Source organism: Geotrypetes seraphini, chromosome 1, assembly GCF_902459505.1.
Source record: "Geotrypetes seraphini chromosome 1, aGeoSer1.1, whole genome shotgun sequence".
Lineage (NCBI taxonomy): Eukaryota > Metazoa > Chordata > Amphibia > Gymnophiona > Dermophiidae > Geotrypetes > Geotrypetes seraphini.
The window spans coordinates 370,517,201-370,543,147 of NC_047084.1; the positions used below are offsets into that span (position 1 = coordinate 370,517,201).

The 25,947-nt window shown below is 44.9% G+C and overlaps 1 protein-coding gene across 1 annotated transcript in view; it reads right to left on the reverse strand.

Moving 5' to 3' along the window:
• The window catches only part of POLR2B (RNA polymerase II subunit B), a 163,277-nt gene that overhangs the window by 86,413 nt on the left and 50,917 nt on the right, over positions 1-25,947 (reverse strand). Inside the window, exons 8-9 of the mRNA XM_033915184.1 lie at positions 18,308-18,504; positions 14,007-14,126 (exon numbers count right to left, since the gene is read on the reverse strand). Of these exons, the coding sequence (XP_033771075.1) occupies positions 14,007-14,126; positions 18,308-18,504 (317 nt within the window). The remainder of the gene's footprint in view (positions 1-14,006; positions 14,127-18,307; positions 18,505-25,947) is intronic.

Sequence of the window (25,947 nt, forward strand, 5' to 3'; positions counted from 1 at the left end):
GACGTAAGACTAACAGGTCTATAGTTGCCCGGTTCCCCTCTCGATCCTTTTTTGAAAATTGGGGTGACGTTCGCTATCCTCCAGTCGTCCGGTATCTGTCCAGTTCTGATTGTCAGGTTTGCAAGTTTTTGCAATAACTCTCCGATTTCAAACTTCAATTCCTTTAAGACTCTCGGATGAATCCCATCCGGTCCAGGGGATTTGTCACTTTTAAGTTTGTCGATCTGATAGTATATCTGGTCTAAGTCCACTTCAACTGTGGTGAGGCTGTCTTCTATTTCTCCTGCAAACACTTTCTCCGCTTCAGGTATTGTTGAGGTGTCCTCCTTCGTAAAGACGGACGCAAAGAAGGAATTTAGTTTGTCCAATTTGGCTTCCCTTCTCCGCCTACCGAGACGTCTCCCGATCTCGGTTTTGCTGGTGAGGGAACACCCTGGGGTGCTCCGACCTCCATCTGCTGGTCTAACGCCCCCGGGCGACTCGGAGGACTCCGCTCCTCCGGAGACAACGATGTTGCTTCGAGGGAGAAAACTAACGCTTCAGCCTGCGTGTCTCTCCCTGCTGAAGAAAACTCCGGATGACTCGTTCCAGCCCCTCGCTGGAGGAAAGCATCCATCGGGCCCGAGCTGTTACCGAAGATTCCTCCGGGAAAACCCGGAGCTTAGACTTGCGTTTAACCATCAGTAAAGGTAAAAATAAGAACTAACAGCTCCAATGCCTTCGTGAGTGCTCAACGCCAGCTACTCGTGGCCATCTTGCCAAGCACAGGCCCCTCTGGATATAATTAATGTCGATTACACCAGATAAGACCAGATGTATTCCACGTATTAACAAAGGTGGAAAGAGGAGGAAATGAGAACTGGCATGGCTAAAAAGTGAAGTAAAAGAAGCTATTAGAGCCAAAAAAGCATCCTTTAAAGAATGGAAAAAGGATCCGAATGAAGACAATAAGAAGAGACACAAGCACTGGCAAGTTAAATGCAAAGCAATGATAAAAGAAAGCTAAGAAAGAATATGAAGAGAAACTTGCCAAAGAGGCAAAAACTCATAATATTTTTAGGAACATCAGAAGCAGAAAACCTGTGAGGGAATCTGTGGGACCGTTGGATGATCAAGGAGCAAAAGAGTGCTCAGGGAGGATAAGGCCATAGCGGAGAGATTGAATGAATTCTTTGCTTTGGTCTTTACGGAAGATATAAGAGATCTACTTGAACTGGAAATGGTTTTCAAGGGTGATGATGCGTAGGAACTGAAAGAAATCTCAATGAATCTGGCAGATGTACTAAGCCAAATTGACAAGTTAAAAAACGATAAATCACTGGAATGGATGGTATACATACCAGGGTAATAATAATAATAACTTTATTTTTATAAACCGCAATACCACAAGCAGTTCAGAGCGGTTTACAGAGGAAGAGACTGTATACAGACAGCAATATTACAAAAAAAAAAAAAAAACAACTTTCAAATTACATTAACATGTTAAGATACATCAAATTTATCTGGAAGCATTTTAAAGATACATCAAGGCAAGAATGGAGTCAGATAAAATTATCAAAGAGATAGGTTTGAATTGACTTCCTGAAAGTTTGATAGTAAGGTGCGTTTGAAAAAGTTGGTTAAACATTTATTCCATTTGCCTGCTTGGAATGATGATATTCTATCAAGGAATCTCTTGTAGATAAAGCTCTTCAAGGGTGGAAAAGCGAACAGGTAAGCACTACGGCCCTGATTCTCCAAAGTGCGTCCCGATTTTAGGCAGCTGTAGGCGTAGGAGATCCCTTGCTGCCATAAGTATAGCAGCCGCGTCTAATTTAACCCGATTCTCTAACCGGCGTCTGTACCATGGACGCCGGTTACAGAATCGGGGTTTAGTGTAGTACCGATTCTGTATAGGACACCTTTCCTGGGCGTCCTATACAGAATCAGGGCCTACATGTGCAAGTTGTGCCTAGAAATTCGAAATGGCGAGACAGATTGGAGATGAGCCTGTTATGGTTTTAAAGCAGAGGCAAGCAAACTTGAAAATGACCCTTGCTTCCACAGGCAGCCAGTGTAGTTTTTGGTAATACAAGCTTACATGATCCGATTTCTTGAGACCATAAATGAGACGGACTGCAGCATTCTGAATGATTCTCAGTCATCCAATGGTTTTCTTAAAAGATAACAAGTATGTAATATTGCAGTAATCTAAGATGCTTAAGATCAGAGATTGAACCAGCAATCGAAAAGAGAAGTCAAAATAATGTTTAATGGTACGAAGTTTCCATAAGGTGAAAAAGCATTTTTTAACCTGAGAATTAGTATGATCTTCAAAAGTCAAGCTTCGGTCCAAGACATCAAGGATTTTGATAGTAGAATTAATTGGGTAATCTAACCCATTTAATCTCAAAGACGTATTCATGATCTTGTAATTAGGATTTGCCAAAAAAAAAAAAAATCTTTAGTGAGGTTATGGGAATGATAATTGTAATGTCATCCGCATATATATATATATATATATATATATATATATATATATACATATACGATTTCAATTTTAAATCAGATAGCATATGTCCCAATGATACCATGTAGACATTGAAAAGTGAAAGGGAGAGAGGGGAGCACTGTGGAACTCCACAGGGATTACACCAAGACAGAGAAAGTTCCTTCACTGTGAACCTGGAAAATACGTTTTTTTAAGAAACCCGTAAACCAATTTAACACCTGTCCAGAAATGCCAATAGAATCAAGGCATCTAAGCACAATGTCAGGGTACTAAAAGAACTCAAACATGAAATGGCTGACCCACTCTTAGTGATCTGTAACCCGTCGCTAAAATAGTCTGTAGTATCTGAAGAGTGGAGGGTAGCCAATGTTACACTGATTTTTAAATAGGGTTCCAGGAGAGATCCGGCAAATTACAGACTGGTAACCCTGACTTCAGTGCCAGACAAAATGGTGGAAACAATTATAAAAAATAAAATTGTAAAACACGTAGGCAAACATGATTTAATGAGACAGTCGGAATGTGTTCAGCCGAGGAAGATCTTGCCTCACCAATTTGCTTGACTTTTTTGAAGGTGTGAACAAACATGTGAATAAAGGTGAGCCGGTTGATGTAGTGTATCTTAATTTTCAGAAAGCTTTTGACAAAGATCCTCATGAGAGGCTCCGGAGAAAATTAAAGAGTCATGGGATACATGGCAAAGTTCAGTTATGGATTAGGAATTTGTTATCGGATAGAATACAGAGGGTAGGATTAAATGGTCATTTTTCTCAATGGAGGAGAGTAAACAGTGGAGTGCCGCAGGGATCTGTACTGGGACCGGTGCTATTTAACTTATTTATAAATGATCTGGAAACTGGAACAATGAGTGAGGTGATTAAATTTGCACATGACACTAAACTGTTCAAAGTTGTTAAAACGCATGCAGATTGTGAAAAATTGCAGGCAGACCTTAGGAAATTGGAAGACTGGATGTCCAAGTGGCAGATAAAATTTAATGTGGACAAATGCAAAGTTATGCACATTGGGAAGAATAACCCAAATCAGTTACCAGATGCTAGGGTCCACCTTGGGGGTTAGCGCTCAAGAAAAGGATCTGGGTATCATTATAGACAATATGATGAAACCTTCTACCCAATGTGCGGCAGTGGCCAAAAAACCAAACAAGATGCTAGGAATGCTTTAAAAAGGGATGGTTAACAATACTAAGAACATTAGAATGTCTTTGTATTGCGCCATGCTGCGGCCTCACCTGGAGTATTGCATTCAATTCTGATCTCCTTATCGCCATAGTCTGTTATTGAAAAAGACATGGGGGAAATCACTGCTGGCCCTGGATCGGTAGCATGGAATGTTGTTACTTTTTAGGTTTTTGCCAGGTACTGGTGACCTGGATTGGCCACCGTGAGGACGGCCTACTGGGCTTGATGGACCATTGGTCTGACCCAGTAAGGCTATCCTTATGTTCTTAATATTGGTTTCACAACACTTCAAAAATATATTTTACAAACTCAGTTTATTTTGGATTGTCAACAGTAGCAAACTCCATAAATGAGACAACTGAGTAGCATACTTAAAATTATATGCCATTACTATTTCAAGTGAATATTGATTCTACAACACAAATAGGATATATTTAAACTCACTTATTTGTGGCTTGTCAACTGTAGCAAATATTTAATGCACTAAGTGGGCAAAATTGAAATTAACACATTTTCAGGATTTGAAGAGTATTTCAGCCAACAGTTTGAGGGCCACAATGGAGAACTTTGAGGGCTGTGCATTAGAGACCACTGCTCTAGACCCTGGCAAATGCTGAGGAGGCAATTTTTTTATATATATATTACAATCTTTGTACAGGTGCATAGCTTTCTCTGCTTAACCCCAACAACTTAACCATAATTTTTAAAAGCAAGATAGTTCTTCTATTGTAACCAGCCCCTGAAGTAGCAGGCTAACTACATGGGTTAAAGATTGGCTAAGTGGCAGACTTCAGAGGGTGATGGTTAACGGTACCCTCTCTAAAACGTCGGAAGTGACCAGCGGAGTGCCGCAGGGCTCGGTCCTGGGTCCACTTCTCTTCAACATATTCATTAGGGATTTGACTCAAGGGCTTCAAGGTAAGGTAACCTTATTCGCTGATGACGCCAAACTATGCAATATCGTAAACGGCTACAATCTACAGGATACTATGGAACAGGACCTCCGTACTTTAGAAAGTTGGTCCTCTATCTGGCAGCTGGGCTTCAATGCCAAGAAATGTAAGGTCATGCATCTCGGAAATGGAAATCCATGCAGAAATTACACCTTGAATGGAGAAACTTTGACCAAGACTATGGCAGAACGAGACTTGGGAGTGTTCATCAGAGCAGACATGAAGACTGCCAATCAAGTGGAGAAGGCTTCATCTAAGGCACGGCAGATGATGGGTTGTATCAAGAGAAGTTTCGTCAACAGGAAGCCTGAGGTCATGATGCCATTGTACAGAGCCATGGTGAGACCTCATCTAGAATACTGTGTGCAATTCTGGAGGCCACATTACCGTAAAGATGTGCTCAGAATTGAGTCGGTTCAGCGGATGGCCACCAGGATGGTCTCGGGGCTAAAAGGTCTCTCGTACGAAAAAAGACTGAACAAATTGCAGCTCTATACTCTCGAGGAGCGTAGGGAGAGGGGAGACATGATTGAGACATTTAAGTATATCACGGGACGGGTCAAGGTGGAAGATGATATCTTTCTTCTCAAAGGACCCTCGAACACAAGAGGACATCCGCTCAAACTCAGGGGAGGGAAGTTTCGTGGAGACGTCAGGAAGTACGTCTTCACGGAACGAGTGATAGAGCATTGGAACAAGCTTCCAGTACAGGTGATCGAGGCCCGCAGTATTCCAGACTTCAAGAATAAATGGGATACCTATGTGGGATCACTGCGAGGGTCATACCAATGAATAGGGTCGCTAGGATATTGACTTAATAGAGCAGGTCAGTAGAGTTAAGGGGGCCAGTAGACTTATAAGGGTGGGTCAATGGTGTGGGCAGACTTGATGGGCTGTAGCCCTTATCTGCTGTCATCTTTCTATGTTTCTATGCTCTTCTCAAAATCGTCTTGAGGCACATTTTATCACTTTGAGGCACATTCTAGACCAGTACAGCACTACAAAAATACCACTCCAAGATGCTACAATGTCTTTTCTAACAGAGGATCCTTGATAAGATGCAATGTAAGGTTAGGTTCTTACCTTTCCTTATCTTCTTTCTTGTAAATCTACACTTTATTCCAGGACTAGTGAGTTAATTCCATATACCCGCCAAGACTTGGTAGGAAGCCATAAATTTCATTGATTTAAGCTCCACCCCTCTCACCTCGGCACTGGTCCCTCCTGAACCAGTCGTAAAGCAGCCAGGAAAATCTGAAGAGGACAAACAAGAGAAAGAGGGGTATGGGGACACTCCCCCAACCAAGAAGTCTAATCTGCTCTTGTCAAGAAATGCTAAACAGCAACAATTAATAATTGAACCAGGTTAATAAACATTATAAACCAAAATGACAAGAAACAGTGCTATAACGAGACACAGCCTCTCAGAAGGTGACTCCCTAGCTAGTGACCCCCCCCCCCCCAAAACTGAGCACTAAACCCATTCTGATAGCACCCTTATAAAGGCTGGTCAGAAAACAGAAATCCAGCTTACCAGTACTTGGAAAAGCAGACAAATTGGTGAATCAGCAAAGCATAGGGCAGGTTCCCGGCATAAAGTGTGGATTTACAAGAAAGATTAGCAAAGTTAAGAACCTAATCTTTCGTTCTTGCACAATTACACTTTATTCTGGGACTACTGGGATGTATGTAACAGAGCAGTCCTGGAGAATCAGGGTGGCACCGATGAGCCTGCTGTGAAAACAAGGCACCACAAGCAGAATCCTGCTGGGCTGCCCCATCAATCCTGTAAAACTTGGTAAACATATGCAAAGAGTATCAGGTAGTGCATAAGAACATAAGTGGCCCTATAAATCTCTGCCAAAGAGACCACCAACAACTCTGCCCAAGAGGACAAGGTGTCTCTGGTAGAAAGAACCCTCATCGCGAAAGGGGGCTTGCTTCCATCCAAAACAAAAGACACGGAAACGTCCATACGGATCCATCAGGAAATGGTGGCCTTGGAAGCCGGCCTGCCCTCAAAAAGTTGGGGAAAAACCCTTTCTCTGGAGTGGGAACTGACTCATGTGGACCCTTTTTGGGATGGCGGATTTTAGAAAGTTTTCCTAAAAATACGCTTGCGTTTCACCAGAGCGCTGTGTGCGCACTTCCCGGAGGCCCCCCAACGCCGTTTTCATGAGTATCTGGGCAAAAATAGCGAGAAGACACCCTGCAGAGGTCAAAGGCACAGGGTCCGGGCATATTCTACCCCACCCCCACCCCTATAGTCCGAAGCACAAAAGATAAACAGAAACTTACCAGACAGCCATCCATCGCAAATAAGGCATGAATCAACAAAATCCTGCCCTGGGGAGCCCATCTGAGAGTTTTCTTGCAAGTGCTGAAAATAACTAGTTCTAAATCAGGAAAATCCAAGATGGCCACCATAGGTGTATATTTTGACTAAAAATAGCCCGGGAAAATTACCAGAAGCCCTCAAAAAGGAGAAATCAGTTCTTTACTTGCTAATTTTCTCTCTTTTAGCCCCTCCAGAACGGGTTTCCTCTGCCAGCAGATAGAGGCTGTGCAGTCCCTATCAGTCTTAACAAATATCAAAGCAGAAAATAACTAGGCTGAAAACAATAACATCCCAACTCCACACTCACATGGAGCAAACAAGGAAAACAACACTGTTGGATTAGAACAAGAACCTTTCAGAAATGCCCCACAGTTCACCAGTTAAACCAGCCAAACCAAATGCCGCAGCTCTTTTAAACTCCCCTAACAACTAAACAACCAACTCCCACCAAAAAAACAAAAAACAACCATACTCTTCAAGATAAAACACTGAACAAAACAAGGCAGGGTCTGTGCTGGTGTGGAGAAACTAAAAGAAAGAAAATTAGTAGGCAAGGCCTTAATTTCTCCTCCTTTAGCATCTGTCCAGACCAGCACAGAAACAGATGGGACGTACCAAAGTAACCTATTTGTTGTCATGACTACCGTATTTTCACGCATATAACGCGCGCGTTATACGCGTTTTTACCTACCACGCATACCCCTCGCGCGCTATATGCGTGCGCGCGGTATACAAAAGTTTTTAAACATAGTTCCCACCCCGCCCGACACCCGATTCACCCCCCCAGCAGGACCGCTCGCACCCCCACCCCGAACGACCGCTCGCACGCGCTCCCACCCGCATCCATGATCGGAGCAAGAGGGAGCCCAATCCCTCTTGCCCGGCCGACTCCCCGACGTCCGATACATCCCCCCCCGGCAGGACCACTCGCACCCCCACCCCGAAGGACCGCCGACTTCCCGACAATATCGGGCCAGAAGGGAGCCCAAACCCTCCTGGCCACGGCGACCCCCTAACCCCACCCCGCACTACATTACGGGCAGGAGAGATCCCAGGCCCTCCTGCCCTCGACGCAAACACCCCTCCCCCCAACGACCGCCCCCCCCCCAAGAACCTCCGACCGCCCCCCCAGCCGACCCGCGACCCCCCTGGCGCCCCCCACGCCCCCCCACCCCCCTTCCCCGTACCTTTGGTAGTTGGCCGGACAGACGGGAGCCAAACCCGCCTGTCCGGCAGGCAGCCAACGAAGGAATGAGGCCGGATTGGCCCATCCGTCCTAAAGCTCCGCCTACTGGTGGGGCCTAAGGCGCGTGGGCCAATCAGAATAGGCCCTGGAGCCTTAGGTCCCACCTGGGGGCGCGGCCTGAGGCACATGGGCCCAACCCGACCATGTGCCTCAGGCCGCGCCCCCAGGTGGGACCTAAGGCTCCAGGGCCTATTCTGATTGGCCCACGTGCCTTAGGCCCCACCAGTAGGCGGAGCTTTAGGACGGATGAGCCAATCCGGCCTCATTCCTTCGTTGGCTGCCTGCCGGACAGGCGGGTTTGGCTCCCGTCTGTCCGGCCAACTACCAAAGGTACGGGGAAGGGGGGTGGGGGGGTCGTGGGGGTCGGCCAGGGGGGTCGCGGGTCGGCTGGGGGGGGCGGTCGGAGGTTCTTGGGGGGGGCGGTCGTTGGGGGGGGGAGGGGGGTTTGCGTCGAGGGCAGGAGGGCCTGGGATCCCTCCTGCCCGTAATGTAGTGCGGGGTGGGGTTAGGGGGTCGCCGTGGCCAGGAGGGTTTGGGCTCCCTTCTGGCCCAACTACACAAAGGTACGGGGAAGGCGGGTGGGGGTGTCGTGGGGGTCGGCCAGGGGGGTCGCGGGTCGGCTGGGGGACGGGCGGAGGTTCTTGGGGGGGGCGGTCGTTGGGGGGAGGGGGTTTGCGTCGAGGGCAGGAGGGCCTGGGATCTCTCCTGCCCGTAATGTAGTGCGGGGTGGGGTTAGGGGGTCGCCGTGGCCAGGAGGGTTTGGGCTCCCTCCTGGCCCGATATTGTTGGGGAGTCGGCGGTCCTTCGGGGTGGGGGTGCGAGTGGTCCTGCCGGGGGGGATGTATCGGACGTCGGGGGGGGCATCAGGCTTTCAGGATGGGGACAGACCTTCAAGGGGGGACAGGACTTCAAGGGGGGGACAGTGCACGGAAAGTCAGGGGGGGTGAACGGAGAGTCGGGACAGCGCACGGAAAGTCAGGGCAGTGCACGGAAGTCAGGGGGGGTGAACGGAGAGTCGGGACAGCGCACGGAAAGTCAGGGCAGTGCACGGAAGTCAGGGGGGGTGAACGGAGAGTCGGGACAGCGCACGGAAAGTCAGGGCGGGCGAAAGGAGCGTCGGGCATCATGCGCGGTATACCCGTGAGCGCGGTATACAAAAGTTTTTGTACATATCATCGTGATTTCTGCGCGCTATACCCGTGTGCGCGTTTTACACGGGTGCGCGTTATTTGCGTGAAAATACGGTAGTCTGTTTTCAAACGTCTGTCAATGTCTACTTTTAACCCGTTCTGAGCTTCAGGGAAAACGGGATAGAAATCGAAATAAATAAATATGGGTGAGACCCCTGAAGAGCCACCACAATTGGAGAAGGTACACCGAAGCGATAGCCTCCTTGATCCAGCATGCAATGGTAGCCTTGAAAGCACTGTCCCCCTTACGAGGACCCGCTAAGAGGAAAAAAAGATGATCCGACTTATGGAACATCCAACTTGCACAGCTGCCTCTGCTCCAAAGAGCACTCCCAATTAATCAAGACCGGGAGGACCACAGACTGGTTGACAAGAAACAGCGAAACCATGTTCGGAAGAAAGGGGGAACAGGCCGCAGCATGACCAGCTCCTTAGAAAACTCCAGTAAATATGGCCTACAAGAGAAGGCCTGCAAATCTGAAATGCATTTTGCAGGAGTAATGGTCACCAGGAAAACAGCCTTAAGAGTAAGGTCCTTCAACGTGAGGTAGTCGAGAGGCTCAAATGGAGGACGAACGAGCACGGATAGAACCAGATTAAGATCCCAGGCAGGAACTGATAGCCAAACTTGTGGCCAGAGCAATGTCGCAACTCTCAAGAATCGAATCGGCTACAACAAACTATTCCCTGAAGAGGGACAAAAGAGTCCAGATTGTGAATCTGCGCCCACATAAAACACATTTGTGCCACTTTTTTTGAAGCGCTAATAATGAATGCGCCAAAAATTGTTTTTTTTTTTAACTTCTCACAGCTCACCAGCTCTATCAAGAGAGCAGAACCCACTGGTACTCTAAACTGTAGTCTGTGCCTAACAGGTGGCCAAGAATACAGTGAAGGCTCCTCTAAATTCAGAAAACACGGGGAGGAGGGGGAAATGGGGAGAGGGATTTGACCTTTCCAAGTGTGACACCCTCGTGGTCGGTAGGACCCTCAAAAGGATCCCCCAAGCTCTCTCTGGACAGCAAAAGGGACAAGAAAGATTCACTAAATTAGATCTAACAGGCCCAAAAACAAACCTCAGCACAGATTGCACAAGCTTACTACTCCACCTGCTGGAGACTGAGAAAAGACCAATTGTAATAGGGACTACACAGCCCACTTGTACTGTAGCCAAAAAAGTGTCTCGTCTCCATCTGCTGGTAGAGCCATAATCTTTAACAAATGTTTGACAGACACCATTCAAATGCTCTGTCTCGCATTTTACACATGAAAAATTAGAGGCAGAAAGTTCTTCCATCACGAGAAGTACATATACCCATATCTCACCAAGTCCAATTGAAAAAGGAGAGATCATCAAGTGTATTCTGTTCCACCAAAATATCTACTGTTATGTGAAAAACTGCATACTGAAGCTTCAAAACAGCATAAGAACTGCTTAGTTCAGACTTTTGCACACTACTGTATACCCTTTTAGTGGTATCAGACAGTGGGACTTTTGATTCCCTCCCTATTGGACCACATGAGCAGATGATCAGTTCTCTAACTGAGCCAAAGAGCTATACCACACCAATTCAAAACCCAGCTGCTTATTATCTGTCGCCATCTGCTAGAGATAGCATAATGAAAAAAAAGTTGTTACAGGGTGCCCTATATAAGGCAACACTTAAGTCTTTGCTTTGTCCTTATCTGCTGGCTGGCAGGCACAACCCTTTGGTTCTGAACTGATCTGATAGACAAAATAAGGTAACAGTTCACAACCCCTATGGGAGAGGGAATTCCTATCATTGTGCGATGACAACCAACAGTCAGACTCAGGGCCCATGTCTGTAGAATTTTGGAAGGAGCCTGTGAATGGTCCTTAATGATAAAAATAAATAAATTATTTATTTATTTATTTATTTTTAATTCTTTATTCATTTTCAATATTTTCAATAAGTGCAATACAAATTAAATACATTTTATATTTAAGACATCACTTAATACTATTTCAAGAAACAAATCAATCTATATCCCTCCCCCCCATCCTATCCCATAACTATTATAAATTTTTAATTTAATAATCAAATCTTCAAAAAGCTCATTATGATATACATTTCATATCCATAAGAGATAATAAGCACTAATAAATAATCCAATACATTAATTTTACAAGAATTCAGAGAATCATTTAAAAATAAATCCACCCTCCCTCCCTTCCCCTGGATGTGCACATAATATATCAATAAAAATCAAATCTACAATAGATCAACAAAAGATGTCAATGGACCCCATATTAGCTTGGAAAATTTTTATATTCCCTAACGATTAATTAATTATGGGGTTCAGTTGTACAGTGAGTTAAAACTGCTTCTAGAAGTTTCAAGAAAAAAAATATTTGGGAATAGAGAGATCTTTTATCTGGTTTTGAATATAAGAAAAGCAAATATATTTTTCATACATTCACCACAACCATCACACAACTTCAAGGATCAAATGTAGTTCTTGCCATAAGAGACATTCCTTTGCACACAACACACATCAGGAACTATCTTAGAGGTTCTTAATCTTTTTTGTATCATGGACCCCCATTCTCAGAAAAATCTATTCATATGCATAAAAAACAAAAACCCTAGATGTAGATTGTATTACAAAGTAAACCAATCATCAAAATCTAATATAATAAAATGCTAGGCCGCGCATGCGCACTAAAAAACGTGTTCCCTGATCCGTCGCGAAAACACGAGTGCGCATGCGCGCGTTTTACGTCATCACCTGCTCTCCACCTCGCGCCACCGATCACTGGTCCTCCTGCACCATGCCACGCCAGGCATGTCCGCAGCCGGCCTCGAGCTCCTGGGGGCCGGCGGTGCGAGCCGCCTGGCGGTGCTGTGCTGAGGTCCCGCCTCCCGCACTACATGGCGCCGCCAGACCCGGCCCTACACTGAGATCCGCGATCGGGTTGCCATGGAAACCCCGCCGCAGCCTCGCAGCTAGGTAGGGGGACAACAATCGCGCTTATGTTCAAGCCGCCGCCACGACTCCCCTCTCGAACCGCACCAGGATCGAGAGAGGAGCTGCGGTGGGGGCTTGAGCATAAGCGCCATTGTTGTCCCCCTACCTAGCCGCGAGGCTGCGGCGGCCTTCCTCACCCGGCTCACACTGAATCCAAGTAAATAACCGGGGCTGCCTAAAGAAACAAAGTTTCACGATGCTTGGCCCGCCAAACAATTCCTGCCGTTGCCGAAATTTGCCCCACTGTTCCTTCCCTTCCTCAATCAGGTACAGTTCAGCTCCGCCTATGTTAAAAGGAGCTGCTTTGAAATTGGAGCCCTGCCACCACCGTAACACATTCCCTCTGCCGCGGTCCCATATGTCAGAGAAGGGGCGGGACCAAGGCAGAGGGGAAGTGCTACAGCAGTGGCAGGCCTCCGATTTCGACGCGGCTCCTTTTAACATTGGTGGATTCACTGCACCTGATGGAGGGAGGGAAGGAAAGGTGGTTGGGCGCTGTTGAGCCCCTCTTTAGCCTCAGACCCTCTCCTAACTGCTCCCTCCTGTCTCAGACCACTGGGGGGAGGTGCCTGTCTTCAGCTACTGGGATGGAGGGAGGGAAGAAGAAAGAAGGGGCCCTGGCAAGCCAGTTATCAAAAGCCAGCCATAGCCTGGGACCCCTACATGATATGAATAATGACCAGACAACAAAAGGTAAGAAAAATAATTTTATTTTCTGTTTTGTGATTACAATATGTCAGATTTGAAATGTGTCTTGAGGGAGGCTGACGCCGCGGCTTTGGACAGAGGGGTACCATTTTCGAGGGAGCCGGCCTTCGGAGAGGCTTGGGACGCGGGGACGGATGCGGGAGGGGCTGCCGCTGCGAAGGGCTTTGGTGGGGGAGCCAGCCAAACCGCAAGTGTGGGGACGTTGTAAGCGCGGATTGGTCAAGGAGCCGCCGCTGCTGAAGCTTTGAAATTGCTCTCCCACCGTCACTCCCTCCCGCCCCCGCTCTGCCTCTGCCCCTGCCCCTGCCCAGGTTCAAAAGCAGGAGACATCTAGCACCCGTTAATCTAACGGGCTTAAACACTAGTATTAAAATAATATGTATTGACCATTATGAATTACATGCTTTTGGAAAGGCACTTCAAAACAGTCACATATATTCTGGTTTCACTTTTTTAGGGTATGGTTATATTAGATAGTGATATTTTTGGGAGTCTAACAGACAAATTATTTTGTTGCCTACATTTATTTATTTATTATTTATAAAAAAAATTATATAACTATGTGGTTTCCATATCATATACATAAAATCTTAGTTTCCCTGCGATTACCACATATAACATAGACATGTCTAAACAGGGATAAAGTGTAAATTCAATCAATTCAGAAAATACAAGCAGGCTTTAAATCTAAAAAGGAGATTATTTCAGTTAGAGATTAGTGATAATGAAATTGTATTTTTTTTTCCATACAAGTTCATGGACCCATGAAATCTATCTGTGGACACCAGGTTAAGAACCCTTGCACTATATGCTAATAATTACTTTCACAAAGTGGGGTGAGAAAGAAAAAGCATGTGCAAGTCTGCCTAAGAATTTTCTGCTCTTACCCTCTGAAGAGAAAGGCCAACAGAGGCCCTGCTAGGTCCAACCTCTTGTTTCCATAGTGATCTCTATCATCCAGCTCTCTTCTGCCCAAAGCTGCCAGCAGTAACCTGTGAACCATGTACCTAAGTAAACCAAGACCAAACATTTAGCAGAAGCACAAAGGAAGGAAAAAAAGTTTGAGAAGAGTTCTGCCCAATCGGTTAAAAAAAGACAAAATAAAGAATATAGGATTTAATTATTTTTTAAGATATTAAAGTTTGAAAATGGAAGATTATTATCTACTTTTCATTAAGTTACAGGGACAGGCAGATTAACAAGTACTCCATCCCCTCAAGTTGCACACAAACCACTCCAGTGTTTCTCAACTCAGTCCTGGAGTACCCCATTGCCAGTCAGGTTTTCAGGATATCTGCAATGAATATGCATAAACTTGATTTGCATAAACTGCCTCCATTATATTCAAATTTCTTTCATGTATATTCATTGTGGATATCCTGAAAACCTGACTGGCAAGGGGGTGCTCCAGGACTGAGTTGAGAAACACTGCACTAAACAATGCAGCTGCTGAGATTTTGCCAGGTTTCTACATTTGGTATTGAACATAGAAGAAAAGCAAATACAGTGGAACCTCGGTTTGCAAATAACCCGGTTTGCGAGTGTTTTGCAAGACGAGCAAAACTCAGCAAACTTTTGACTCGCAAACCGAGCACTTACAGTCCAGGAAGCGCCGCTTCAGGGGATTCCTCTTCCGTCTTCCGGCCAGCCTTCCACATCGGGTGCCTTCCGCAGGTTGGAGGACCTCTGTCTGGGCCTGCGCAGCCAGGTGCCGTCCCCCCTGCGCGTTGCATGTTATGTGCACAGCGTCAATCATCGGCGGCATGCGGGTAGGGCAGCGCTTGGCTGCGTGGGCACGGGTGGGGATTCTCCAGCATGCAAGAGGCATCTGATGTGGAGGGCTGGCCAGCAGATGGAGGAGGCATCCCTCTGAAGCGGCACTGCAGATTCTCTGGCGGCTGGCACATTAAAGGCATCCCCCCCGAAGCGGCACTGTGGGGTTGTTCTTCATGATGGACGGAGGAGGCGGCGCTGCAGCACTCGGCCCCAACAGGTACATACCCCAGGTTCTGGAACCAATCGTTGCTGCTGCCACTATTGTCTATGGGGAACTTTGCTTTGATAAACAAGCATTTCGGATTACGAGCATGCTCCTGGAACGGATTATGCTTGTAATCCAAGGTACCACTGTATATTTTTCAAACTTTCACCCAACCAAGGGTATCAAATGTGAGACTATCTCTGGGAAAAGGCATCAAAAGTAGCAGATCCAAAACATTGAGAATGGTTGATTTTTCATGTCATGTGTCCATAAGTTGTCTGGAGTTACATGTTTGAGCTTCACATAAAAGGATGGGGTTTAGACTTTAGTATTACACATTGTTTGCTCTAACATAATATAGTAAAGCCTTTTTGTTTTCTAAGGAATTTTATGGGGTATGATTACCTGCTAATATTTTATGTATTTGGATTTTGTATGTATGAGAAGCAGAATGGTTTTATATACAGTAAAACCTTGGTTTACAAGCATAATTCATCCTGATAACATGCTTGTAATCCAAAACATTCGTATATCAAAGTGAATTTCCTTATAAGAAATAATGGAAAATCATACGATTCATTCCACGACCCAAAAACTTTAATACAAAATACTGTACGTACTCGTATTGCAAGACTTTGCTCGTTTAGAATAGTCACTACTCTCTTGCAGTGTCAGAGAGAGAACCATAGGCTCAGTTGCGATGATGTGATGCGTGTATACTGTATGTACTCATATTGCAAGACTTTGCTTGTTTAGAACAATCACTACTCTCTTGCAGTGTCAGAGAGAGAACCATAGGCTCAGTTGCGATGATGTGATGCGTGTATACTGTATGTACTCATATTGCAAGACTTTGCTTGTTTAGAACAATCACTACTCTCTTGCAGTGTCAGAGAGAGAACCATAGGCTCAGTTGCGATGATGTGATGCGTGTATACTGTATGTACTCATATTGCAAGACTTTGCTTGTTTAGAACAATCACTACTCTCTTGCAGTGACAGAGAGAGAAGAACCATTGGCTCTGTTGTGATGCGTGTATACTATATGTACTTGTATTGCAAGAAATTGCTTGTTTATCAAGTTAAAAATCTAATAAAATATTTTGCTTGTCTTGCAAAACACTTGCAAACCAAGTTACTTGCAATCCAAGATTTTACTGTATGTTTTGTAACTCACCTAGTTATTAGGTGGGATATAAATTTTAGAAATAAAATAAAGCCTCATTTTCCTTTTTTTATTCTGGTGACTTAGTCATCTTTTCTCAGAGATGGTCACATCATTCCTACCACAAGAGAGTACAGGTATAACAGAGTTGCCTACTTGTAAGGGGTATTTCTCTGTAGACAGAAAAGAATATAAGACACAACTGAATGATATTATCCTGATGACTCATTGTGGTGCAACCACTATGGGGGCAGAAAAGTGTCCACATTATCCTGCTGTTTACAGAGAACTCCTATTACAGGTAAGTAGTGCTCCGTCGACAGATACTAGGAATAGATACACACAACTGGGCTATTCCCAAGGTTAGGGTCACTTGATGTTCTATGGATGTTGAGGATGAATCAGGGGAGAATCGGGAGTAAGACCTGCATGAAAATGTAGGCGGAAGAAGACGCAAGTATAAGACCTGCATTTATTGTAGGCGAAGAGCCCTGAGAACCCCAAATAGCAATATTTCTAAGAAGAGACATTGTGCATATGAATTCTAAGCTGTCATTTTCCTCTCTGCCAGTAAGAGAGAGATTCACCTTTGCTCCAGAAACCAGCAGTCAGATATTCTGACTGTGACATGACTGTTTTGGGACTTTTCAGAACAGTACAATGCATGATAAGAGGTCCTCCTAAGAAGTACTAGCGAAGGACAATAACTCTGGAAGGTGGGGGCTTGCTCTCTGAGGTTATTAGCCTTAGTATTGGGAATGCATTTGTCAGGGAAATTTAGAAAGGTCAGTTTTGGCATCAGGTGATGTCACGCTTCAGTATGGCTCCATGATAAGTGTATACACCATATAGCCAATAAAAATGATGAATGTGATGTAATCTGTAACTAGGTGGTACCCTAGGCTACTATAAATATTATACCGACGGGTATAACAGGGACAGGAGAGTGAGGAGTCAGACTCAAAAGAACATCAGTTGCCATTTCATATGTATGTTCCAATATGCTGTACTTTGCTATTTCATGTGAGTTGCCTTTTGCTTATTGCTAATAAACCTATCTTATTTTAACTGTCACCATCACGAGGTCTTTATTATGGGCTGATAAGATCTACAGCCGATCTTATCAATGTGAACAGACATACGATAAGGAGGTTGGAAGGAAACAGCATGTTGATTAAGCAAAACAATTCCAAAGAATTTGTTGCTCAAATGCATTGGTTCCATAAGGTATGAAAAAAGCAGCAGGAGGGAAGGGAGACAAATGCCGGCGCAGTAACTGCTGCTTGGATTTTGTTTGTTTTTTCTTTTCTTACTGCAGAAGCAAGGCCATTCCTTTTCAATAGGAGCTCAAGGAGGGAAATGGAGGGTTAAGTGGCTTGCCTGAAGTTACAAAAAGCAGCAGCAAGATTGGAACCTTGGCTTCCCAGCTCCCAACCCCCTGCTCTAACCACTTGGCTACTCTTGCTCACTAATGTAAAATTAAAAGTTTTCAAATTCCACTTTTAAATGGGCTTGCTTTGCCCAAAGCAGCAGGCTCCATTTTAACAGACCTCGTTATATTTATTAGCTTCCCTTACTTTAGGAACCTTATCAATTTGAGCAGCTGTTTTGAAACCATCAACACTAGACTAAAAACCTGAACAATCCTGCTATTTAGTAGAACCCTTTGATTGCATGTTTAACTGCTTTTACCCAATAACTTGACTTAATTTTAGGACAACTGTGCCAACTATAAAAAAAACCCCATAATGCTAGTTTATCTAGATTGTTCCGAATACAAAAACCTGGATCTTTTATGGCTATACTCAAAATTTGTAAAACCTTCATGTTGCAGTTGTACAAACTATTCAAGTATCACACCCCAACCTATTTCAGCTCAAGAGGGCATTGGATACATGGAAGTTTTTAAAAACTGTAAACACTATCACTTCATTAGGAATTAAAGACTGTACCTGTTTCTCATTCTGATGTAAACTATTTTATCCATACAACTTTCCTCAAATACCTCTGATGAAATCTGTCCTTAGCCAGAAGTTACTTACCCCAAAAAATAAGCTTTCTTTGTTTCACAGAAGTCACTAACACCGACATGGGGCAGCATTTCTTTCTGCAGGACTTCTTTGGCATATTTGATTCTCTTCTCTTTCGTAACACCAGGCTTTGCTCCTCTAGAGCCAATGAAGTTGAGGGCAACATTTTGCTCCTGAATAACAAAGGCTTCATCCAGTGAAGGCTTAACCTAGGGCAGGAAGGAGAAATGGCGCATGATATCCATACAGGAGCTTGCAGAAACACTGCTGCCACCCTAGACTTCACAAAGGACCTCCATGGCAACCATGCCTACAGGTGGATATGAGAGCCCAAAGCACACTTATAGCTTGCCATGGATGATGGATAGTCAACAGTATCACTCTCAGTTTACATCTTTCTAACTAGCAATATTTTGTTTGGGGGAAAAAAAAAGTTGTTTTTTTTTATCTAATATTACAGACTTTAAAAAACACATTTGACTTAACAAAAATCTTTATGGGTTGAAAGGTTAGGATTTATCCATATGTCTTACAATCAAGAAAAGCTAAAAGGAAAGATTAGGTTCTTACCTTGCTAATCTTCTTTCCTGTAAACAAGAATGGTAGTCTTAGCCAGCAGGGTTAAACCCTCATTAGCTGCGAGGATTGTAGAAAGCCCACTGTTTTGTTTTCATGCTCTGCTTCTCATCACTCTGGGATGAGCTCCACCTCCTCAGTCGGTATCAAAGCTTCTAGCAAGTCCTATAGTACAAACATAAGAGAAGGGTGCATATGTGTGATGAGTCTCTCATGAGTGAATTCCTCTTCATTCTTGACCCTACCGTGCAGAAAACAGAAACAAGACATCTGACTAAGCAGGCACATCTGAAACAGAAAGCAGGCTAAGATACAAATGACAGGGCAGGCGTCAGGTCTACCATTCTTGTTTTCAAGAAAGATTAGCAAACAACCTAATCTTTCCTTCTTGTGCAGCAGGACTGGTAGACTTTACGAGCAGGATGTATTAGAGCAGTCTCCGATTCCTAGGGTGGGACAGATGAGTTTGTTGACAGTACTTAGGATCCAAAAGTGGTGTCCAGCCCAGCTGCAACATCCATCCTGTAAAACTTAGTGAACATGTGGAGATTGGACCAAGTGGCCGCCCTGCAAATCTCTGCAAGTGAGACTGAGCATAAGAACATAAGAAACGCCCTCACCGGATCAGACCTAGGTCCATCTAGTCCAGCGATCCGCACACGCGGAGGCCCAGTTAGGTGCTCCCTGTTGGAGACCCAGATTTCCCGTATCACCGGATATGATTTGCAAGAAGGTGTGCATCCAACTTGCGCTTGAAACCCTGAACACTGGTCTCTGCAACAAGCTCCTCTGGGAGAGCATTCCAAGCGCTCACCACTCTCTGTGTGAAACAGAACTTCCCGACGTTTGTCCTGAACCTGCTGCCACACAGTTTCAGGCTGTGACCTCTTGTCCGTGTCACATCTGAAAATGTCAGTAATGCTTCTTCCTGGTCTATTATGTCAAATCCTTTTAATATTTTAAAAGTCTCTATCAAATCCCCTCTCAATCTTCTCTTTTCAAGATGACGCAATGCTGTGAGTTGAGCGCGCCTTCACCACCACTGGAGACGGCTTTCCACTTCCAATACAGGCAGAAAGTATCCTGATCCACCTGAATATGGTCACTTTAGATGCTGGTCTCTCCTGATATGCCACATTCGTAAGCACGAAGAGGTGATCAGTCAGACAGAATTCATTGGTCACCTCAAAGTAATGAATCAAAATTCTTCGTACAACCAGAACTTTCAACACTATTTGCTTTCTTCACTCCCATAGGTGGGAAGGCTGGGAGTTGCATCTCCTGATTTACGTGAAAACTGGACACAACTAATAGGAAGGAAGGGACTGTTTGAATCGAGACACTAGTCTCCGAGAGTTGAAGAAAGGGCTCCCTGAAGGACAGAGCCTGCAGCTCCAACATTCTTCTCGCTGACATCACAACCATTAAGAAAACTGGTCTTAACCATCAGATCTATCGGGGACACTTCCTCCAAAGGCTCATATGGGGTCTTCGTAAGGGCCCACAGGACCAGATTAAGGTTCCAAGGTGGAAAGGGTTATCACACTGGAGGACTTCCTTCAAAAATCTGGATAAATTTAGATGGGACACCAATGAATGTTTGCTGACCTGCATTCTTAAGCAAGAAACTCTGGCTATTTCTAGCTTGAGAGAGTCACAAATCTCCCAAATTTACCTCAGGAAATTCATTGTACTTGCTTCCAGGAAAAACATAGTAACATAGTAGATGACAGCAGATAAAGACCCGAATGGTCCATCCAGTCTGCCCAACCTGATTCAATTTAAATTTTTTAAATTTTTTCTTCTTAGCTATTTCTGGGCAAGAATCCAAAGCTCTACCCAGTATTGTGACTGGGTTCCAACTGCCGAAATCTAAGTCAAAACTCACTCCAGCCCATCTACACCCTCCCAGCCATTGAAGCCTTCTCCAGCCCATCCTCCCCCAAACGGCCATATACAGAAACAGACCATGCAAGTCTGCCCAGTACTGGCCTTAGTTCAATATTTAATATTATTTTCTGATTCTAGATCCTCTGTGTTCATCCCATGCTTCTTTGAACTCAGTCACCATTTTCCTCTCCACCACCTCTCTCGGGAGTGCATTCCAGGCATCCACCACCCTCTCCATAAAGTAGAATTTCCTAACATTGCTCTTGAATCTACCACTCCTCAACCTCAAATTATGTCCTCTGGTTTTACCATTTTCATAAGAACATAAGAATTGCCACTGCTGGGTCAGACAGGTGTTCCATCGTGCCCAGCAGTCTGCTCATGCAGCGGCCCTCTGGTCAAAGACCAGCACCCTAACTGAGACTAGTCCTACCTGCGTACGTTCTGGTTCAGCAGGAACTTGTCTAACTTTGTCTTGAATCCCTGGAGCGTGTTCTCTCCTATGACAGACTCCGGAAGAACGTTCCAGTTTTCTACCACTCTCTGGGTGAAGAAGAACTTCCTTACGTTCGTACAGAATCTATCCCCTTTCAATTTTAGAGAGTGCCCTCTCGTTCTCCCTAGAAAGATCCTGTTCTAGGCCTTATCAAAATGGTTTGTCCAGAATATGGATCCTCAAGAACTTTCTGAGTGCCGAAAAGATAGGAATGTGCAAATAAGCCTCTGTTAGATCCAGAGATGCAAGATATTCCGTCAGCACAACCAAGGCAATGACAGACCGTATCGTTTCCATACAGAAGCAGGGGATCTTGAGGGCTGCATTGATAGACTTTAGAACCAGAATCAGTCTCCAGTCTTCTGAGTCTCTTTTGGGCATGATGAAGTATATTGAGTATCTGCCCAAGCTCCATTCTCCTTGCAGTATAGGCTCTATGGCAATTAGAGCAATGAGTCTCTGAAATGTCACCCGCACCTGGGCCTTTTCCAGCTTTCCTGCTAGAAAAATGAAAGAGGTTCAGGAGGGGCTAGTAGAATTCTAGCTTGTACTCCCTCCTGAATGGCTTCCAGTACCCACTGATCTGAAAAGATCTGTGTCCACACCTGCTAGTACTCTGCTAGCCTGTCACCCACCTTTGGGGGAACGGCCATCATCCTGTTGTCATTGCAGTTTGAAGCCGTAGAGCAGGGGTGTCAAATTCGGTCCTCGAAGGCCGCAATCCAGTCGGGTTTTCAGGATTTCCCCAATGAATATGCATGAGATTTATTTGCATGCACTGCTTTCATTGTATGCTAATAGATCGCATGCATATTCATTGGGGAAATCCTGCAAACCTGGCTGGATTGCGGCCCTCGAGGACAGATTTTGACATCTGTGCCGTAGAGGAACGGTATCCAGAAGCTTGGGGATGTCTGGTGCTCTGGAATGTCTTCTGACTGGAGGATGCTCCCAAATACCAGCAAAATCACCAGAAGCCACGAATATTTCCCCTTCTGGATCCCCTCGCATTCCAGGGTCTGCTCTCTGGTAAGGATTTTGGCCTACGATCCACCACACTAGCCATAAGATTGTCCAAGCCTTTGCCAAAGACCAATTGACTTCGAAAGGGCAGTTTGCTCAGGGTCACCTCGGGTGCTGAGTCTCCCGCCCAATGCCTAATCCAGAGTATTCTGCAGGCAGATATAACATAAGCCAAGACCTTTCTCAGGACCCTGAATAGGTTATAAGAGAACATCCACAACATAGTCAACACCCTCTATGAGAAACTAGAGGTAAGTGCTGCTGTCCAGATCCAGAGCCTGGCTTAGCCAAGATTGGCATGTCTGAGCAATATATTTATTTATTTAGTTTAATTATATACCACTTATATCTCAAGTGGTTTTATATTCAGGTACTTTATCATATTTCCCTATCTGTCCCAGCGGGCTCAAACTATCTGGGGCAATTGGGGGATTAAGTGACTTACCCAGGGCCACAAGGAGCAGTGAGGGATTTTGAACCCACACCCTCAGGGTGCTGAGGCTGTAGCTCTAACCACTGTGCCATACACTCCCTTCCATGCTGTCACTTATGCTTTCAGTTCCAGTTCAGTAGCCTTGAATTGTCTTTTGAGGACAAATCTATCCTGAGGTCCTGTGTGTCCTTGAAGGCTACTCCCCCTTCACTAGGGTGTGAAATTCGCTTCGTAACCTGTGCCACCAGTGAATCCATTTTAGGCATAGCAAACCGCTGCTGGAAGTCAGCAGCTAGAGCTTAGCCATGGACATAGCTACCCCTAAGGACCCCTCGGCAACATCCCAGTGATCTCTGGATATGAGGGAGAAAAGATATTCTGTTCCTTAGTGCTGCTCATAAGCAAGCACAGAGTCGTGGAGGCTTTTAGGCAGCTCTAACTTTAATTCCTGTAGCACCAACACAATTAAACCTTGTAAGCCAGAAGGTTTGAAGTGAACAACCATGGTTGGGGTCATCCAAATCCACCCCACCCCCTTCTGCTGGAATGCTTAATCTCCAAGAGTTGAGAAATTAAAGGCACAGACTCTGAACCATCTTCCTCTGAGTCCACCAAGTTTGGGACCCCTTGACATCTGCATGGCTCCTTGGAGTGGACCTGCGCCTTTCGCTAAAAACCCTGGTGCTACCTTCGCCAAAGCCCCTGCGGAGCTAAGTCAGCTTTTGAAATTTAAAAAGGCCTCAAACATCGTGCATGAATTTGGGAGCGAACCACTGCCCAGGTTGCCCAGAAGATACTAGCGGTTACTCCTGCGCTAGCTTCTCGTGTTTGTCCACCAGCATGCGGCTGTGCTTCGCCAGGGATGCCAAGTCTGTTTTCTCCAACTCGTGCTAAACTTTCTGGCCCAGAAAACAATGCAGCTGAGCACCTGAGCCACCAGAAGCATAAGAGGCGACGAAGCCCAAAGCTATCTCCCACCCGCACGCACCGAGTAGCACGTGGAACTATGACCCCCTACAGATCAGATTCATGTTAGATTTGCAGCGGATGCCTAAGTATCTTCACCTGTGGAATCCATCTATATTGTTTTCTGTCAAAAACTAAGGGGTAGTGAGGCAGATGGAGGTTTTTAAAACAAAATCCAAAAATCCAAGATGGCCACCATGATAGCAATTCTGGTGCATAAAACGACCCATGGAGGAAAAATGCAAATTCAAAAAATGCAGAGAAGAGGTTTTGGGAGGTGGGGGACTTGATCCATAAACTCAGGAACCTTTAAAAATACTTTTTAAAGGACTCCCCCCTTCCTAGATTTTCCCCATAGGCTGCAATAGCCTTACTCACCGTGTTATGCTTCTATACTGGAGCTGCCTAAGGAAACCTTTGATCAGAGGGGAGAGATTTCTGCATCAGATAAGCCTAGAGTCCATCAGATGGCTTGTTTCTTCAGACTGCTGTCCAATCCCCAATGTGGAACCCGACCCTCAGACCCCCACCAGATCCATGCAACGTCATTGGAGGAAGAACGTAGTCTCCCCCCCCGATCATGGATAAAACTGCCACGGGAACTGTTCAGTTTATGCTTAAGCCCACTGCAGTTAGAACTTGAAGAACTACTGATGCAGACTGGCCACACAGGAATCATGCGAGGCATATGCCTGTGGGCTACAGACCTCAGCCATGAGAGTCTGTATCTTTTTGCAGCCAGAGATACTCCGGGGTGACCGGGATCCTCTGCAGCACCAAAAGCCTCCGAACGAATAATTAACCCCCCCCCCCCCCAAAAAAAAAAAAAAAATACTAAAGATTAAACTTTAGCAGCACAGGCTCCCTACTCCTCACTTATAGAAAGTAAGACTGAGGAGCTCATCCCAGAATGATGGGAGGTGGAACATGAAAACAAAATAGTGGGCTCTCTACAACCCTCGATGCTAATGAAGGTTTAACCTCACTGATCAAGACTGCCATTTCTGTTGCACAAGAAAGCAAAGTTACCTACCGTAACAGGTGTTATCTGGGGACATCAGGCAGATATTCTCACATGTTGGTGACATCATCTACAGAGCCTGGTACAGACAGTGCCCCATAGTAAGATCAAGTTTCAAGTTTTATTTTGATTTGATGAATCGCTTATTTACTTTATTAAGTGATTTACTAATTTTAAAAAAGGTATAAGCATATACCAATTTAGTCATGAAATATAATGGGTTTAACTAACAGACTTACAGAAGAACAGATACGCAAGGTAAGAAGGGCAGAAATACAATTGTATTTATTAGAATATATGAGAAGACATGAATGGAAAGAACAATAGGGGGGAAAGTAAAAAATAAGGAAGGACTAAAATGAACTTTAAACATAGATGAAGTGGGGTAAGACTTTAGAGTTGAGTCCACTCGTATTGCTGAAGAAATCTACTGAGCTTGTCAGTTAGAGAATTGTTTCCCTTGAACATATATGGCTTTGAGAAAGATGTTTCGAGGAATTGCCCAGTTCCAAATGTGCTCAGCTTCTTGACATGAGAGAGAGCCTATTCCTTCCTGCTTATTAATGTAGTACATGGATACTTGATTGTCTGTGCGAACAAGGAGGACTTTATTGGAGAGACAATCTTGAAATGTTTTCAGAGCATTGGAAATTGCCTGCAACTGTAACAGATTGATGTGGAATATCTTTTCTCTAGCTGGACTGTCTAGGTAAGCTCCCTAAGCATAAAGGGACACATCCATCATGAGCATTTTGTGATGTGGATGGATGTGAAACAGCAAGCCTCTGGAAAGATTTGTAAAATTCAACCATCACTGGAGAGATTGACGAAGAGGCAAAGTGACTGATCCACTGGGATAAGGAATCCATGGCCTGAGACCATGGAGACACAAGGGTCCACTGAGCTGAGCTGACCTGAGATGAAGTTGAGCGAAGGGAATTACGTGAACTGTGGATGCCGTGTGACCCATGAGATGCATCATTTGCCTTGCTAAGATGTTTTGCAGAGTGGATACATGATTGCAAAGGTGAAGCAAGGTGTTTTGTCTTTGCTGGGGTAGGAAAGCCCATGGTGCTGAGCATGGCTCTGATGAACTCCAACACTTAAGAGGGTTGAAGATAAGACTTTGGAAAGCTAACCTCAAACCCTACAAGCTGGAGAAAAGCTAAGGTCACCTGTGCTGCTGAGAACTGCTTAAGGCGATAGAGCTTTTATCAACCAATTGTCCAGATACAAAAACACTTGAA